Below are 16967 nucleotides of genomic sequence, written 5' to 3' on the forward strand. Positions count from 1 at the left end.
TAAGAAGGTTGGCTCACTTGCCCAGCAGATGGAGTTGTCCAACTCCAGAGTTGTATCCAAATCTCACAAGACAAATGCTTGGTTTGGATTTAAATTTTTTTCACATTTTAATTGTTTTAATTTATAATTTTGTACATTTATAATCATAAATATTTTGATCTTGAGGCTGCTTCACATGGTAATGCAAATAAAAACTAGAATGTCAATTAGGAAGTGTCCAGAAATTTTAAAGTCTAGTGGGAACTTAGTGCCACCATCGCCACAGAGTTGTATCGTTTCGATTTCGTTGTTGTTGGGCAAGTGAGCCAACCTTCTTAATTCAACCATGTGCGTGTGTGTGCGTCCGAGCGAACCAGGCGATGTTTTAACAATCGATACTCGATATTAGGACTTTTGATTAATCGCCTGGTTCGCTCGCACACACACTCAATAATCACTTTCGCACTCTCGAATTCACGTATCTAAATTCTAATTACAATTTCGCATTAAGAAGTTGAAAAGTTGATTAAATTTAGATATATTGTTAATACATAATCATGCCACGTGGAAAATATGTTAACCATAAAGGCCGATCGCGTCATTTTACATCTCCGGAAGAAATGCAACAGCAAAGTGAGGATGAAAGTAGTAGCGAGGAATCAGGTGAAGAAGAAGAACAAGCAGGAAGCAGTAAGGGCAACGCAAAGAAGGGCGCTGCGCCACCTGGTACACTTCCACCATCAGACTCTGAAGAAGAGGACGAGTCGTCAGAAGATGACCGTGACGCTAAGAAGGGTGTTGCTGGTCTAATCGAAATTGAAAACCCAAACAGAGCTGTTAAGAAGGTTGCACAAAAAGTTGAAAAATTAAATGTAAGTGGCGGCGATAGTGCAAAACCAGAACTAACGCGACGTGAGCGAGAACAAATAGAAAAACAGAAGGCGCGTTTACGGTATGAAAAGCTACACGCAGACGGCAAGACGGCACAGGCTAAGTCCGATCTGGCCCGTTTGGCTTTAATACGGCAACAACGAGGTAAGATATGCTATATAAGATACAATGTTCAAATTCAAAACATTTTTTTAATACATAGCTGACGCTGCTGCAAAACGAGAAGCAGAAAAGAAACTGGCTGAGGATAAGAAGGGAACTACAAAATCATAGATGATCTGTAGATATAACTTCAACATTTCTTCGGCATATTTTGATATCCATTGTTTTCATTTCTTCAGAAACTCAAGCAATTGCAATGTTTTTATATATTAAAATATAATACATGTATAAATAATTTTACAGAATGCATCTCAAATCTTTCAATTTCGTATATTTGACAATTGGTCGCGACATTCTTGTACCAATCCTACGGTTGCCGGTTGTACGTATCGGATTGACCCGATGAAGTCCCTCATCGGCAACGACTGCCGACTCAGTGTACAACACACTTTTATAACAATAACATTCTTGTATCATCAGCCCTAGTAATGATTTGTATTAAAACTCCATGAAAGCATATGCATACATATATATAAAATAAATGTGCAAGTGCTGACGTGCACATATTTATTGATTATAACTAGCATTATTATGATTGTACAAAAAAAACTAAACTATGCCCCAGACTTCTTCAAATGCGGTGCAAAGTTTTGAACAGGCTATTGCTCCTGAGAGTGGATAGTTGCTAATGGAAAACAATTCCTCTGTATAATCACATTTCAAAACGCCATGAGCAAATGCCCCAACAACTAGAACTATAGGTTCGCCTTCATCCCCATTCTCGTCAACTTTGTTGGGAACCAAATCTCTTATGTTTTCTATTAATTTTCCAGAAAAGGACATGGCAAATTTTTTACATCCTACTGGCAAATGATCTGTTATAGGATTTTTTATCACCTTCATTAACTTTGTTGATGTGTCATTTGCTCGTATTGAAAATTTGTGAAGCAGTTGGACCATTAAACCTGCGAAACGCTTAAATGTCCGTGGTATTCTTGTTTGAGGGTTAATCTCAATTAGAACGTTGTGCTCTGTTCTCAGGTACACTTGGAGAAGGCCAGCACGATTTAATGGTGAATCGAAAAGCATTAGTAAACATTGGTGCGTTATATCCGGTCTGCATGAACCTGGATCACGGTTATTTTTGCGCATAATATTTGCATGGTCGTCACAATTTAGCAATTCAAATGTATTCCCCACCTGCAAAGCAACGAAAATAGTGAAAGAGAGCCTTCAACATGCTGGAAACGACATACCTTTACAGTTTCCAGTTGGGCACCTTCAAGAACTATTATCAACCTCCTCTCCATGGAGCGAACATGGGAAGTCTTCAAATGTTTTTTTGCCAAGTCAAACTCTGGGTCATCTTCTTTATGCCCTTGAAATTTACGCTTTTTGCCGATAACTTTACCCTTGCCACCCATAATTTCTTTTTATGGAGCCCACCGACCAGTTATTTATTTATTTATTTCTGCACGTGCTGCGATGATAGCGATGTGCAATCCCAATAACAAAATTAATTCAAATTCACAATAATGTTTGACAGATATGACAAATTCTGTATAAGTACTGTTCGGGCCAAGGAGTATTTATCGGGTGGCCCCACCAACTCAGCTGGTAGAACTTGAAATGTCAATTCATTTTTGAATTTGCCTTACAAAAATATAAACTCCAAAATAAATTTTTGATTCTTAAACTTAGATTATTTGATGGAACACGTCTATGTCGAAACTATTAAAGGTGGTCTCATTTGTAAAACAGCAACAAATCATATGTTGCAATCTGCCATCTTGCCATCAAGCTGATCGACTTTTTGCCAACACACACAAAGAAATTTTTGTGCGTACATGAGCAGAGAATATACGAGAAAGAAGATAACAACAGAGAGAATGCAATCAAATATCTGACATCTTAATACCGTCTAACCTGATCGGCCGTTAACAGATGTTCGCGTGAGATCACCTATTTAAATACGCTTTGGCACACGTCTTACAACCTTAATCGTTATAAGCTTCAGGGAACTTAGGCTCCTTGTGCCGCCCCAATATCCAAAAGCTTCAAAAAATCATACGAAACCCCCGATAGTTAAAATCTTCCTTTTTGAACTCTTTGCAAGTAGTACGCTAATTATTCTGCAGCATTCAACATCAGCTTCACTGTTAGGTATCTGCCTCTATAATAATATTGTAAAAACTATGCCTTCTTGATGGTTTTGTGCCTTTGGAGCTAATTGGAGCTTTGTAAATTTTTTAATTTGTTTTTTTTTTTTTTTGCTTGACACTCAGAAATAAATAAACTTCTTGCTCTGATTGGTCAAAACAAATTTGCCAAAAATTTGAAGTCACGGGAAATTGAATTTCATTCGCCTTGCTTACAAATTTTGATATATCAAGTTCCCAAAAAAAGATGCTTTATTGTAGCAATTCGCCGATGCGGCTCTCTTATTAAATACACCTTGGTTCGCCTAGAAAAATTTTTGTAGATAAACAGCCCGACTAAGAAAAATGTTATTGAAGCTCATATACTGCAAATTATATATTTCCTATCATTTCAGGAGTAGTATTTGCTGTCGTTTAAAGCTTGTTTTACGTAACTCTTTTGTTTGTTTACATTTCAGAGATGCATATGTTGAAAACTATGTAATTATTTTTTTTGTTTTTGTTTTCGGAAAAAGCCCTATTTTACTACGTGAAATAAAAAATTTTGCGTGGTTGTGCAATATGCTGCATTTTTCAGAGAAAATATAATGGACTGACATTTTTTAACATATACAATCCGTAGTGCAGTGCAATGAAGTTTGTATGAAAATGTTTTCTATCCAGGACAACGAAGTTCTGGATAAATACCAGCTCAGGCTTATGTAGAACCTCAGGGTGGATTTAAAAAGGTGGTCTCACGCGAACAGCTGTTAACAGCCGGTCAGGTTTAACGGTATTAAGATGTCAGATTTTTGTTTGCATTCTCTTTGTTGTCATCTTCTTTTTCGCATATTCTCTGCTGACGTACGCACACGTAAACAAACTCACACACAAATTTATTTGCGTGTGTTGGCAAATCGTCGATAAGCTTGATGGCGTATTGCACCATATGATTCTTGGTTGTTGTACAAATGAGATCAGGATTGATATGATATGTTCAAGGCGAATTTAAAAAGGTGGTCTGACGTGAACAGCTATTAACAGTCGGCCGGATATGAATTTATTAAGATGTCAGATTTTTGTAACATACACAAAATCAGAATTGTACTAATCACTGATTTTGACAGATAGTGCACTCAATATTTTGTTGTTGGGCAACTTCCAATACCTGTGAATGAATATATCTTGGACTATGTTTGAATTACAACTGCCTTTACACGATCAGTCATATTTAATTTCAAAAAAAGCAACTTTCAAAGTTGTACACATCATGTGATACATACGAAAAAATTCCTTTAGACCCATGTCTATATAAAAAAGCATTATACATATGAGAATTCGTGCCGATTAAAAGCGCGCTCTATTCGTATTTGACATACATATGACAAGCCTTGTGAATGCAGAAAGTGACAGCTCAAATGACATGTCTGATGGTGTACTAGGAGCTAAACACATGACAAGCAAAAAGTAAAAACGAAAAGAAAAATGATGCCGACAATGGTTGACAATATAATCAATACATATATAAAATAAAGCAAAATTTCTCCAATGCCTATTATGTCACGCTATAACTTGAAATGGGCTGGGTATACCTGCAAGCGAAATTTTCAATAGGGGTGTCGAAACTGAAAATTTCGCTTAGCATATGCCAATGCAATTCTTATGGAAACGGAGATTTTCGCCAGGGTTGCATACTGCCCTTAAGTCTTTAAATAAAGTCTTTATCAGTGTTGACAACACTGAAAAAATTCGTATGTACATATCTCTGTCGCTCTAAAATTTGGATTGACTGTAGTGTGTCCGTCTCGTTCGTGTCGTAGACTGTAATAAAATGTCTAATTAATAGTTTGTGAAATATTTGATTATAGATGACGTTATATGAAATCAATATTCGGTTAATATCTTATACGGATTATATTCTAATTCAAATATAATTGTAGATATTCATGGTGACTTTATTTTCGCTATTTAGTACATTTTTAGTACAAACACGTAGTTGTGAATCATGTATGCTCTCTGTCACTCTTATGTCATATTGTTCGTGTTAGAGTGCGACGACTCGTGACAGACGTTCGTTGTTACTCGTGAGTCACAAATGTATATTTGGTGGAAACCCGCGTTCTTACGGTCGGATGCGCGTACTAGTGCAGAAAATTTATTAAAAACAGTATATAAAATCAATGAGATAAATTTAAAATAGTAAAAAAACATAATTCAATGTATGCTTTAGCGGTATTAAGTGAAATTTTGTGAATGCATTTGAATTTAATGGCTTAAAATTGTGAATGAAAAAAGTGAGACTCCACAGGGCAACAGCAGCAGCGTATACAGAGAAACTACCCGAACAACAAGGAGAAAGAAACAAGAAACACGACGACGAACGGTGTGTCTGAAAAAAAATTTCACTATTCAATCTCGCGTGTATATGCGAATTGATGAAATATAAAATTGATATAGCGTGTGTGTGTATTTGTTTCCGTGTTTATGACAAGAAGGAGCGTCAAATCGTGGGTTAAAGACGAAATTTTCTCGATTGTTGTTGCCCGGGAGTCGGTTCGAAATGTAAAAAGCTATAAGTAATAAATGTAATGTTTTAGATTTCCATCGATCACAGAACAAATCGCAACATATATCTCATCGTTATTAAAGTTTATAGAAATTTCTAAAAAGAAAAAATACACATATATAGGAATATGCCCTTATATTGGACAAAACTTTTGCCAATGTTTAAGTATTAATGTACTCCACTCAGCGACATAGGATAACACCTAAATAAAAACTATAAATATATAGTGGATAATGAATTTACATTTAAATGGTAAATACACATTTTCATAAATAATAAATTGTTGCCTTTATTTTTTAACTTTTCGTTGATTGATATTTAGATGCTAACGCAACTACAAGTACAATTTTAGCATTCTTGAATTGGCAGTGTGGTCTTGGCAGTATTTAGGGTATTGTTTTTTTTTTAATAAAGTATTAATTTTACGCAGTCTTCGATTCCATTGCCATGTAAACAATGCAAATGTTTATCGTTGTTCTGACCCAAAAAATGCAACGCTGCTAGCTGTGTATTTTCGAAATCTGGCGTCCACAAATTGTTTAATAGGGATGGAAAATTCGTGCTTAAAGTTTACAATATAGTACGATTTTATGTGTCCCTCTTTAAATGGACGATTTTCAATCTTAGCTATGTTTATTTATGCTTGCTTTATTTTGAGAACAACAGAAAAAAATGTTCAGCGGTGGTTATCCTTTCCGAATGCCGGCGACATTTGTGAGGTATTATGCCATGTAAAAACTTCTACTATAAAAAGGAGGCTCCATACCATCTGGGAAGACCCAGCTATTTAGTGAAACGATGAGTTTTACAGTTTGTCTATTTCCTATGTAAAGTGATTAAATTTGCCATCACATGTATGTTTTAGCTCAAGGATTACACCTTTTTCAGTTTGGTATGTTTCTTTGCCAAACACTAGTTTAATTTGCTCCGATTTTTTGGCAACAAAACCGTGCTTTGTTCATTAAAATATAAAAAATCTACAAGATAGAAATTGAAACGTATAACAATGACAGGTTTTTCTTGTTACATCCTAAATGGATGAGTAAAATGAGTGGTGTTGATTCAAGAGGACATAGCTACATATAATTATTTTCCTTTATTCATGGGTGATTTTGATGTCGTTGTTCCAGTTTGTTGTGTTCTATTTTTCGTCTGCTTGATTTTGTTGAATGTCCAGATCCAGGAACACTGCGACTAAGCTGATCCCTGGTCACAATCGGGACATACAACTTGCACGTCTGCACCAATACTTGCACTGCAGGAATTGAATCAGCTGTATCTGCCGGAACGTAATTGAGCCAGAACTACTCTGGTTTGCCTGGGGAGGTCAATTTCTTCAGGTGCAACTGGAGGCGGTCCTTCTCCAAGGATGACATTCATGTCTGCATGAATGTTGTCTAGACCCGCATGATATGCCGCTTAGCGCTGAAACACACGTTGGTCGATGGATAAATGATTCCGACCATCAAATGTCCCAAAATACTTGGCGTCACATTTAATAGCTCTTGCACACTCTCCCCATATGCCACAACAATTTATGGGTGATGTTTGGTTTGGTTTTCACTGGAACACTGATTTGGTAACTTCCACAGTAGAACCACAGATGTTCAAAAGGTATAGATGTGCCGTCACTTCTTTTAAGAGGCACCACGTACAAAGAAAATTAAGAGAAGAAAGAATTTCAACATAACTGTGTACGAACAATGAATAAGTTTTCAATGGGTTGTGGACACTTTTTTGTTTTAAAACTTTAAATTATTTAAAAAAACACACTTTTTAACTTTCTTGTTAGCTTCTTATTTTGTAATGTACTTGTAGTTTTCTGCAGTTTTTATGTTCACCTAATTTCATGTGCCTCTCTCTTAGATGACACTTAAGTATGAAACAGAAGAAATCGTCAGATTTCTAATTGTTGTTCGTGGTTGTCATTTGTTTGAGATAAGTAAAATTCATATATAGGAAATCTAGTGTCTGTGAGTAAAACTAAGAATGTAGAGTCACTTGCCCAACAACAAAAAATTTACGATGCAACTGTGGAGTGTAAAAATTCCCCCCCTTCTGTATACTGACATCCTATTTTTTTATTTGAACTGCCATGTGCAGCAGCCAAAATAAAATATACATTATAAATTAAAACATAAAAATGTGGAAAAATAAACAAAATTTTGAAAAAACTTTAAAAACTAAACAAACCGTTCGACATAAAAAGAGTGTATTTGGATATAACTCTGAAATTGCAATATTGCATCAGCTGGGCAAGTGACAACCTTCTTAATCTACATGCAACTTCCTAAAAGTGTTTGTCACGTTTGGTATCGTACATAATTTTGTATCTTTTGTGCTGTGTAACATTTTCCATCTCCGACAAAGAAAAGGAGCGAGAAAAATAGCATAAAAACGGACACGAACGGTCTCTTTCAGTTTTAACGCAGTACTAAATTCTGCAAACATGCAAGAGTAAAAGAGACATCGATGTGATGTTTGTCCAAGTAGATGTTTATTCATTCGCACACATGCATATGTCAAGTTTCAATTTTAATTCACGTTCGTTGTTCGTTGCCGCTGCTGGTGAGAGAGAACGAGTTTTTATCGTTTTAGGAAAGCAAAATTTAGCATTTTTTATTTCGCCATTTGTGTACCTTAAATCGAAAATATAGGTTAAGATTTTTTTTGAAAAAGGTTTGGCTGTGGCAATGTAGAGCAGCATGTATATAATATTTGAAGTCTTAAAGAAATTAATAGTTTCCTCCATCAATTGATTGAATTGCCTTGATATTTTACAACACAAGTAATTGTTTTTGATGCTGGCGTTGGCGCTTGGTCGTTGCCGTTTTTGTTGCAGTTGTGTGGTTGGTTTTTCTGCTGGCGTCGATTTGATGCTTTTTTTTATGTGTTTCTGCATACGTTATTTCTCTCCGGCCGTCGTATGGTGGCGGCTGCGTCGTCGCCAACTCTGTATACACAGAAAGCACCACTGAAAGCCAACAAAATCAACACAACGGTGTAGAAAAGCCGAACGATTCCGAGTTTTCACCACAATGTCTACTGTACTATATTTGTTGCCAGATGTGCTGCTGCCTACTGCTCTGCTGCGTTAGGGGTCTCGTGTGGAAGGTTGTGTGTGTCAGAAAAAGACAACAGCATTCAGGACTTGTGAGGAAGAAGAAGATAATCATTTTCTGTATTGTATATCAAAAGAGAAATGTAATGTAGTAAATTCTAATATCAATAATAACAAGAACAAAAAAAAAAACACTTGCGAATCTATCTAAAGGTGTAAATTGGTGGCCGTCCATTGCTCCAAAAACCGTTTAAAAATATAGAGCGCTAATTTTTGTTATTTCATTGTTCTATAAACTCTTAATAAAAAGTGAACACCTTTGTTATGAACTGCAACAGAAGAATCGCTCCATTTGTCCCCACTATTCCCATTGCATTGGGCTTGGGTCGTACATGTAAAGGAATAATACTGGATGAACATTTGTATTCTCCATCGAATGTAATCAAATTCTCTACAACTATACTTGGTTTGTTAGTGATTTAAATATATTTCATACCTACATCATTGTTAAAGGGACAAATTGTATGCAACTTTTGCATATTGCAATCTGAAGTTGGAGAGCGCGTAACCACATACAAGTTGACACGACACCAATTTGTTTACAGATTATCACGTATTTTTATTTTGATACAATTTATTTATTCAATCCCAATACAAAGAAAGCCCACATCGGCCAATTATGTATGTATTGCAGTAAATAACTATGTACAACAAGATGTGAAAAACTACTAAACTAACATAAAAACTGAATATAGGTATAAACTAAACGGCTCCCCAGCCTCATGAGGTGTAGTAACGAAACAAAAATAAGAAATAATATATATATGCTACTGCCTTACAACAAAGCATATCTTCAAAATAGGCTAAAATATTACTTTTGTAACCATTACAGGTAAATGAAAAAACTTAAGGCCATTAGGCAACGTGTTCTAAGAACGATAGATTCTCACCAAAAATGAGTGTTCATAAATCGTAGAACGAATCAATCGGACATTTATCTGAACATTGCGTATAGAGTTTACAAAGGGAAATTCGTCAACCAAAATCTCAGGTTGTCCACATTTCATGATTTAATAAAAATGTAGCACAGAACGCAGGTTAAGACAATCATGACCCTAAGCCATTGGGGTAGGTTAGTTTACACGATCATGATCACTCAAACCGAAACAAAAACGAACTATTTGTCTAACAACTCTTTCTAGCAACCATGTGTGGATTCAAACTTGGCTGTAATCTCATTTTGTTCCTTCTTCATATCGTCAGACAACCTTCGTAAATAATCTTTAAGATTGGCGAATTCTCTTCTCATTTCTCTTCTGAAGGCAATATCAGAATTATTAGGTGGATCCTCCATGCCCGAAACGCTTGTGTAAGCCAGGTGGCGAAATTTGTCGAGTGTGGGAAATAACGCTTTAGGCACATTTTCACAATCTGCATGATAACCAAATGGAGGCCGCCGTAGCGCAGAGGATAGCATGTTTGTCTATGACGCTGAACGCCTGGGTTCGAATCCTGGCGAGAACATCATGAAAATTTTCAGCGATGGTTATCCCCTCCTAAGGGCGCCCCGGTAGCCGAGTTGGTAGCGTGCTTGGATTACCAGTTCAGGTTCGATTCCCGCCAGAAGCCTTGGTCTGTCGCAACTGCGGTATCACAATGTGCTTAAAATAGTCTAAGTGAGACTGAAAAGGACTGTCACTCTTACCTAACCTATCCCCTCATAATGTTGGCTACATTTGAGAGGTATGACAGCCATGTAAAAACTTTTTCACAAAGAGGTGTCGCCCTGCGGCTCGCCGTTCGGACTCGGCTATAGAAAGGAGGCTCCTTTATTATTGAGCTTAAACTTGAATCGGATAGCACTCATTGATATGTGAAAAGTTTGCCCATGTTCCGTAATGGAATGTTCATGGGTAAATTTGCATTTTGCGGGATACCAAATATTACAAACGGAATACGCCTTTGCTTGGTAAAATTATAATTGCGGCACATTCAACAAATTTGTTGAGGTTAGATTCAGTTGCCCAGAACCACCTTCCAATCCACAATGACAGTATTAGGATCTGTTTAATTCTGACAGTAATGAGTTCCAAGCCAGCATCAAAAATAATTTCAGCACCATTAAAAACTGCAGACCTTATATGCAAAAAAAACTTTAATCTGATTCATCCAAATGCAGCAATCAACGTTAGATGCCGTTAAGTTAAAGCAGCTCGGAAGTTCAACATCAACAATTGCATTCGCAACAACAACAGAAACATTAAAAGTAAAAGAGAATATATACAAAATATTACATTACTGTCACCTGAACCAATCTTATTTCATAGCAGAAGCAGTTGCCCAGACAGGTAGTTAGTATCCACAGACACCAAGAGGGACCAATAGATTTCGCTGGGTTCCACGTCATCAAGATGTGATGGCAAATCAATGATGCAAATGCTGACGTAAGAATATTCCCGCGGGTTGGTTTATATAAAAAATGCTGCACCCCCCTACTCTTGATTGACCATATGGAACTTGATCAAAATATTCTATATAGCATCCGATTCTTCCAACGAAGCTCGAGGACTGGGCGATTAAATTATTTCTAAAATTCATCAACATCTCCAATGCCTACATTTTAAGTCGCGCCGAACAATCAGACCTAAAGCCTTTGAAATGAAAACGCTAAATTTTGATTTTATTCTGGTTTTAACTGTTTGCCTTGTGCGTTGGCTTATGATGTCCAAATTTTTATTAAAAATTTCTTTAGAGGGCAAGGCTACATTGCTTCTAAATTGTTGGACGTTGCGGGTTAATAATCTACTTGTGATTACCAGTCAAACAAAGCCATGTGTCATTGGATAAGAACTAGTTCTTCTATTTGTTGTTTGAACAATTTTCAGTTACACTAATTTCTAAGTTACTACTATATGGATAACCAACAATATGGAGCTTAGTCTCTCATTGCATATGAGTTCACTGTAGCCAGGTTGAGAAAAAAATCCTAATTGGCAAATTCATAACTTTTGCTTTAAGTTGAGGTTAGTTTAGAGTGGTCGACTCACTAGACTTTTTTAGTCCATTGTAATGTTAAAGTAGAGAAAGACAAGGCCTCTGTTATCCCCGCATTGGTAATCCGAGCACTATAAGAAAACAAATAGAGACATACACTCTACCCCGACTGTTATGTTATAGAAAACCCTCCTTTGGATATAGCGGTCCTCTTTAAGCTCCAAAAGTGAGCAAGCTCGTTTCGGTTAATAGGACAAATCAATGCGGGGACATGATGACAGTTGGTTATTATAAAAGGGCGCCAATAATTCGCCTTGCCAAAGCAAGCATCACAGTATCTGAGTATTTAGGCAAGAGCCGGTCGGACGGCACCGGCACCTCTAATTGAAATTCTCCACTCACTACCACTGATTGTCCGCAATTGCAGTTGCAGCTACTCCCTACGGAGAATTCCACTATGTACGCGGCCGGTAGCTCCCAAATAATCTGCTAGTGATTACTATGATAACACACATATCGGACCTAAAAGTTCCCGCCTGTGAGGTGCTCACAGTTATACCGTGCCTGTAGCGATTTTTGTATATTTAAGAATTTATTTATTCGTTAATATCAATGGTGTGCCACTGATAAGCGTTGTTTCCGTGCAAGGTATATTTCGGAATTTCTTTATAGCAGTGGTGGGGTGCAACTTGCACCGTTGATTTCCTTTAAAAGCGTCTTCACCAGCCCCTTATACTAGGGCTGCTATTTAAAATTCTGGCCTAGCCATAAAAATGCGAATATTTATCATCAATAAGACGCCACATGATCAGTTTTGCCGAAGAAACATGGGACCATTTGTTTCGAAGTCCTTCTTCAACGAACAATTTTCTTTTGATTGTTGATCGACTTCGAAGACCCACGCGGTTGTTTGTTGTTTTGTTTCGGGCTGATACGCATAGATCCACGATTCGCCAGATGTAGTTATGAAATATATTTGAATCACATCAAACAAGCCAAGTATAGTTCTGGAGAATTTGATTACATTCGATAAAGAACGACCCAAGCCCAATGCAATAGCGGGGACAAATGGAGCAATTTTGTTTTGCAGTTCATTAAAAAGGTGCTCACTTTTTATCAATGGCTTGTAGAACAATAAAATAACAAATACAAGCTACGTTCTTATTGTTCGTTGAATTATATCACGTCCGGGACCGTTCAATTGGCCGTCTGTCGTGCGATTTAACGCCTTTAAACTATTTTTTTGTGGTGCAATAACTCGCCTTGTCGTATCGAGCATCATAAGTATTCAGTATTTAAGCAAGAGCCAGTGCCACCCGGCCTCTCACTGAGACTCTCCTCTTGATAGCGCTGATTGTCTGGGACTGCAGTTGCACCTACTCCGTATGGAGCATTCCACTATCCGCGACCTGTGGCTCGCAGCTAAGCTTCTCTTGACAAAAATGAACACCACACCGTGTCGGGCTCAAATCATCTTGTTATTATCACGCAAACAAAACGTACAAATTAATTATTTGTTTTAAGATCCTTTTTTGGTTTTATCTAAGAGCTCTCATGATGAAAATTTGGGTAATTTTGAAAATTTGAAACGTAATCATCGGCAGTTTATTTTAGGGGAAAAGTAAAACCCAGAACACAAAAACTTACCTTCATTTTATACAAAGTTGTCTGTTTTTGTCCGTTGCACGAGGTTTAGAATTTAACTGAAGAGTGGACAACATATTTTGTTTTGTTTTTTCTATTTACAGTAAATGTTGTTACTTTGTGTGTACTTGCTGCTCGGTTGACACAAAACAAACTGAGATTGTACCATTCTAAACACCTGATTTAAAGAAGAGAACTGCAATGTGTACAGGTATTACAACTTGAAGGGGAAGCGAATGCGTTTATGGTCTGCTATGTTGGAAAAAAAAGAAAACAGAATGCTTTTTTACAGGCCTTACACCTGCTTACAGGCATAAGGCCCACTGCGAATGAATAATCAGATCGAACTTTGACCTTATAAACGGAACACATTGCAATTTAAGTCATTAAATACACCTGATTTCGGAAATAATCCACCCTCCTCATTCCGTCTTTGGGTGGGCTTGTGTGTGTGTGTGTCTGTATGGAGGCCACCGTAGCGCAGAGGTTAGCATGTCCGCCTATGACGCTGAATGCCTGGGTTCGAATCTTGGCGAGACCATCAGCAATAATGTTCAGCAGTGGTTTTTCCCTCCTAATGCTGGCCATATATATGAGGTACTTTGCCATGTAAAACTTCTCTCCAAAGAGGTGCACGCCGTTCGGATTCGGCTATAAAAAGAGGTCCCTTATCATTCAGCTAAAAACTTGAATCGGATTGCACTCTATGATATGTGAGAAGTTTGCCCCTGTTCCTTAGTGGAATGTTCATGGACAAAATTTGTAATTTGCAGTGTGTCTGTATTTGGCAAAAGACGTGGCATTTTATTACGGAACAGTTGGGATGCACCGCTTATATCGATGAGTGCTGTCCGTTTTAAGTTTAGGCTCAATGATGAGGGAGCTCGCTAAAAATGAACGAAAATTCCAAATGGTGGACCTAGGATTAACTAACATAAGGTTTTGTCACTTACGACAACATAAAGTGGATGTTTTTTTCTTTTTTTTCTTTTTTTCACGCACATTGCAAACAAGTAAGAAAAGCGTAGACAATAACAAGTTTGACAAGCTTAATTGCGAAGATGCAAAAAAAGTATACCGGCTGATCGCTTGCCATAAACTTGTTAAGTAACTTGTGACAGACGCTTATGAAGAAAATTCAAAGAAAAAGTATGTCGGTCGATCGTTTGGCATAACCTTCTAAAGTAAATCCTAAGGCAGACCTAAACATGGATAAGTAAGGAATATGAGTACATCACAACGTAAAGCAAATAATTTAAAACAAGTACCCCGCAAAAATTAAAAATTCGGGATACTTTGGTGCACACATTACCACGTTAATTTATGATATTTTAAATCTTTGTTCATTGTAGTTTACTTTTTTCACAAAAATGAGTATCCTGCAATTTTGTTTAGCTGTTCAGTTTTGGAGATCTGTGAGGAACACACAGATAAGTATCTCTACAATTACGTCTTTATTAGAAAGATGACAGGGTGGATCGGCTGTTTAATTTTTTGCCTAAGATTTTTTAAAAACAAATTCAATTTCTCTCCCAATGCCTTCTGTAATTCTAATCTTGTGGTTATTACACTTGAAGCGTGGCAGTCTACCTTTCAATCATTATACAAGTACAGTCGAACTTTCCTATAATGATCCTTGACGGGACCAGAAAATTACTTTATTATATAGAAACTTCATTATAAAGATGTTATATTTGTTCCCACTTTTTTTTTTATAAAAAATAATAGGGCATATTAGATTGGGTTACACTTTTCATTTGTTTTGTTTAACAAAACAATTTTATACAAATTAGATATATTTTTCTCATCTTTATTTAAATTATTTAGGTATTTTAGTTTGGAGATCACTCTTCCATTTATCTTCGGCAACAAAACCTTCTAATATAATTAGAGACTTAAATACATTACTTGGCACGTTACTCTTCGTCTGCACAAAGGTCTAAAAACATCAATTGATGAAAAAACGTGCTCCAATGTAGGTATCGTCTTATTGACATCATTATCATTATCTGAATCTGTGGATTTAAAAGTAATTTGGCATTTGGACTAAAAAATGTGTATAGAGGCAAAACTAATAAATATTTACCTGTTATAGCCGGAACTCTACGAGTTTCCAGAACACTGTTCAGAATATTCTCATCGTACGGAATGCCCATGGTCTGCACATCAATTCAACATTGACATAATCTTCAAATGATGCATCAACGTCCGTTACTTGCCAAAATGAGGCCTGTAGAGCAGCCAAATCAGCTAACGGATTATATGAAACTACTTTATTCTCGGTACACAGAGCTGTTAGTGTGCGTAACAGAAAATTTTTGGAAAAATTCTTTATAAGGAGACAGAAACGCACATAAGCCAAATTTACACATGCAAAATTGTTTCATTGTAAGGAGATCAGAAGAATACAAGGAAATGGGAAGGAAAAAGCAGTGTTTTTGAAATTTGTTCATTCTAGAGATAGCTTCATTGTATAGAAGTTCGCTGTAGCGAAGTTTGACTGTACTTTGTCGTTATTTTATTTATTTGTTTAAAATATTTTACATAAATTAAATTTTAATTTGAATATATATATTGGGTTGCCCAAAAAATAATTGCGGATTTTTCACATAGTCTTCGTTGACAAATTTTTTCACAGCTTGTGACTCTGTATTTGCATTCTTTCTTCCGTCAGTTATCAGCTTTTACTTTTAGCTTGCTTTAGAAAAAAGTGTAAAAAAAGTATATTTGATTAAAGTTCATTCTAAGTATTATTAAAAATGCATTTACTTTCTTTTAAAAAATCCGCAATGACTTTTTGGGCAACCCAATATATATATATTTGGTAGTATTCGTATACCTAATGAGCAAAATAAATAAAAATATCGCAAGGTTAGCTGAAGAACTGGAACATATGTCCTTGAATCTCGATACATAAAATTGAGTTTAGTAATGTTGTTGGTTTAGTATGTTGTTGTTGTTGTTGTTGTTGTAGTAGTAGTAGCAGTGTGTGGTACCTGAGGCGGCAGCCCTCGCCGACGAAGGAATTCATCGGGTCAATCTGGTACATACAACCAACCGGCTGCCATGGGATTGAGGTTTAGTATGTAGGTCGATGTAACGTAGCTGCGGACTCTATTTAGACAGCATATTGTGATATGAGGAGGTAAAGCGATTTCAAATATAATTAACCTCGGAGGGATATACTGGAAACTTGTGGTGTTGTTAAACTACATGTGTTGCTCAAAATAATATTGCGATTTTCATATGTAAAATACATGTATATATGAATTTATTAAAAAAAAAAAACAAAAATGTTCATACTCATTCTTTTGTATTTCTCTTTGCAGTATAAATATTAGCTATTCGTTTTAATACTGACGTCTCCTGCAATCGAAGGCTTCTGCACAACCAACTACTAATAGGGAAAATCGACAGGGAAACCTACAACATAGCTTACTGATTATTCCGAAGAAGGGCGTTCTTGTTAACCGTTTTTGAAGAGGCAACCAACAAGTTGAATATCCAAAAAATCAAATCAAACACGAGCATAATGATAACCATTTTAAGTTGATTTCCCCTTCAATTGCTGTACATGTGTGGTGAGTTGAAA

General features: G+C 36.5%; 3 protein-coding genes across 6 annotated transcripts in view; 2 read left to right on the forward strand and 1 right to left on the reverse strand.

Moving 5' to 3' along the window:
* The first annotated feature begins 361 nt into the window (after positions 1–361).
* On the forward strand, positions 362–1281 carry LOC106084173 (28 kDa heat- and acid-stable phosphoprotein). The gene is made up of 2 exons (XM_013247687.2): positions 362–1014; positions 1073–1281. The coding sequence occupies exons 1-2, from the start codon at positions 537–539 to the stop codon at positions 1141–1143; spliced, it is 549 nt and encodes a 182-aa protein (XP_013103141.1). The 5' UTR covers positions 362–536; the 3' UTR covers positions 1144–1281.
* A 220-nt stretch (positions 1282–1501) lies between these two features.
* Positions 1502–2496, reverse strand: LOC106084172 (ribosomal RNA small subunit methyltransferase NEP1). The gene is made up of 2 exons (XM_013247686.2): positions 2229–2496; positions 1502–2172 (listed from the first exon to the last, which is right to left on the reverse strand). The coding sequence occupies exons 1-2, from the start codon at positions 2394–2396 to the stop codon at positions 1582–1584; spliced, it is 759 nt and encodes a 252-aa protein (XP_013103140.2). The 5' UTR covers positions 2397–2496; the 3' UTR covers positions 1502–1581.
* Positions 2497–5087: 2591 nt separating this feature from the next.
* The window catches only part of LOC106084202 (homeotic protein female sterile), a 34910-nt gene continuing 23030 nt past the window's right edge, over positions 5088–16967 (forward strand). For 2 of the 4 annotated variants that reach the window (XM_013247742.2, XM_013247741.2), the window contains exons 1-2: positions 5089–5928; positions 16705–16956. The gene's annotated coding sequence lies outside the window, so the exon portion shown is untranslated. Of the gene's footprint in view, positions 5929–16704; positions 16957–16967 lie in introns of all 4 variants that reach the window. The other 2 variants (XM_013247740.2, XM_013247743.2) reach the window with 2 other exon arrangements.

The sequence above is a fragment of the Stomoxys calcitrans genome, chromosome 4, assembly GCF_963082655.1.
Source record: "Stomoxys calcitrans chromosome 4, idStoCalc2.1, whole genome shotgun sequence".
In the NCBI taxonomy this organism is placed as follows: domain Eukaryota; kingdom Metazoa; phylum Arthropoda; class Insecta; order Diptera; family Muscidae; genus Stomoxys; species Stomoxys calcitrans.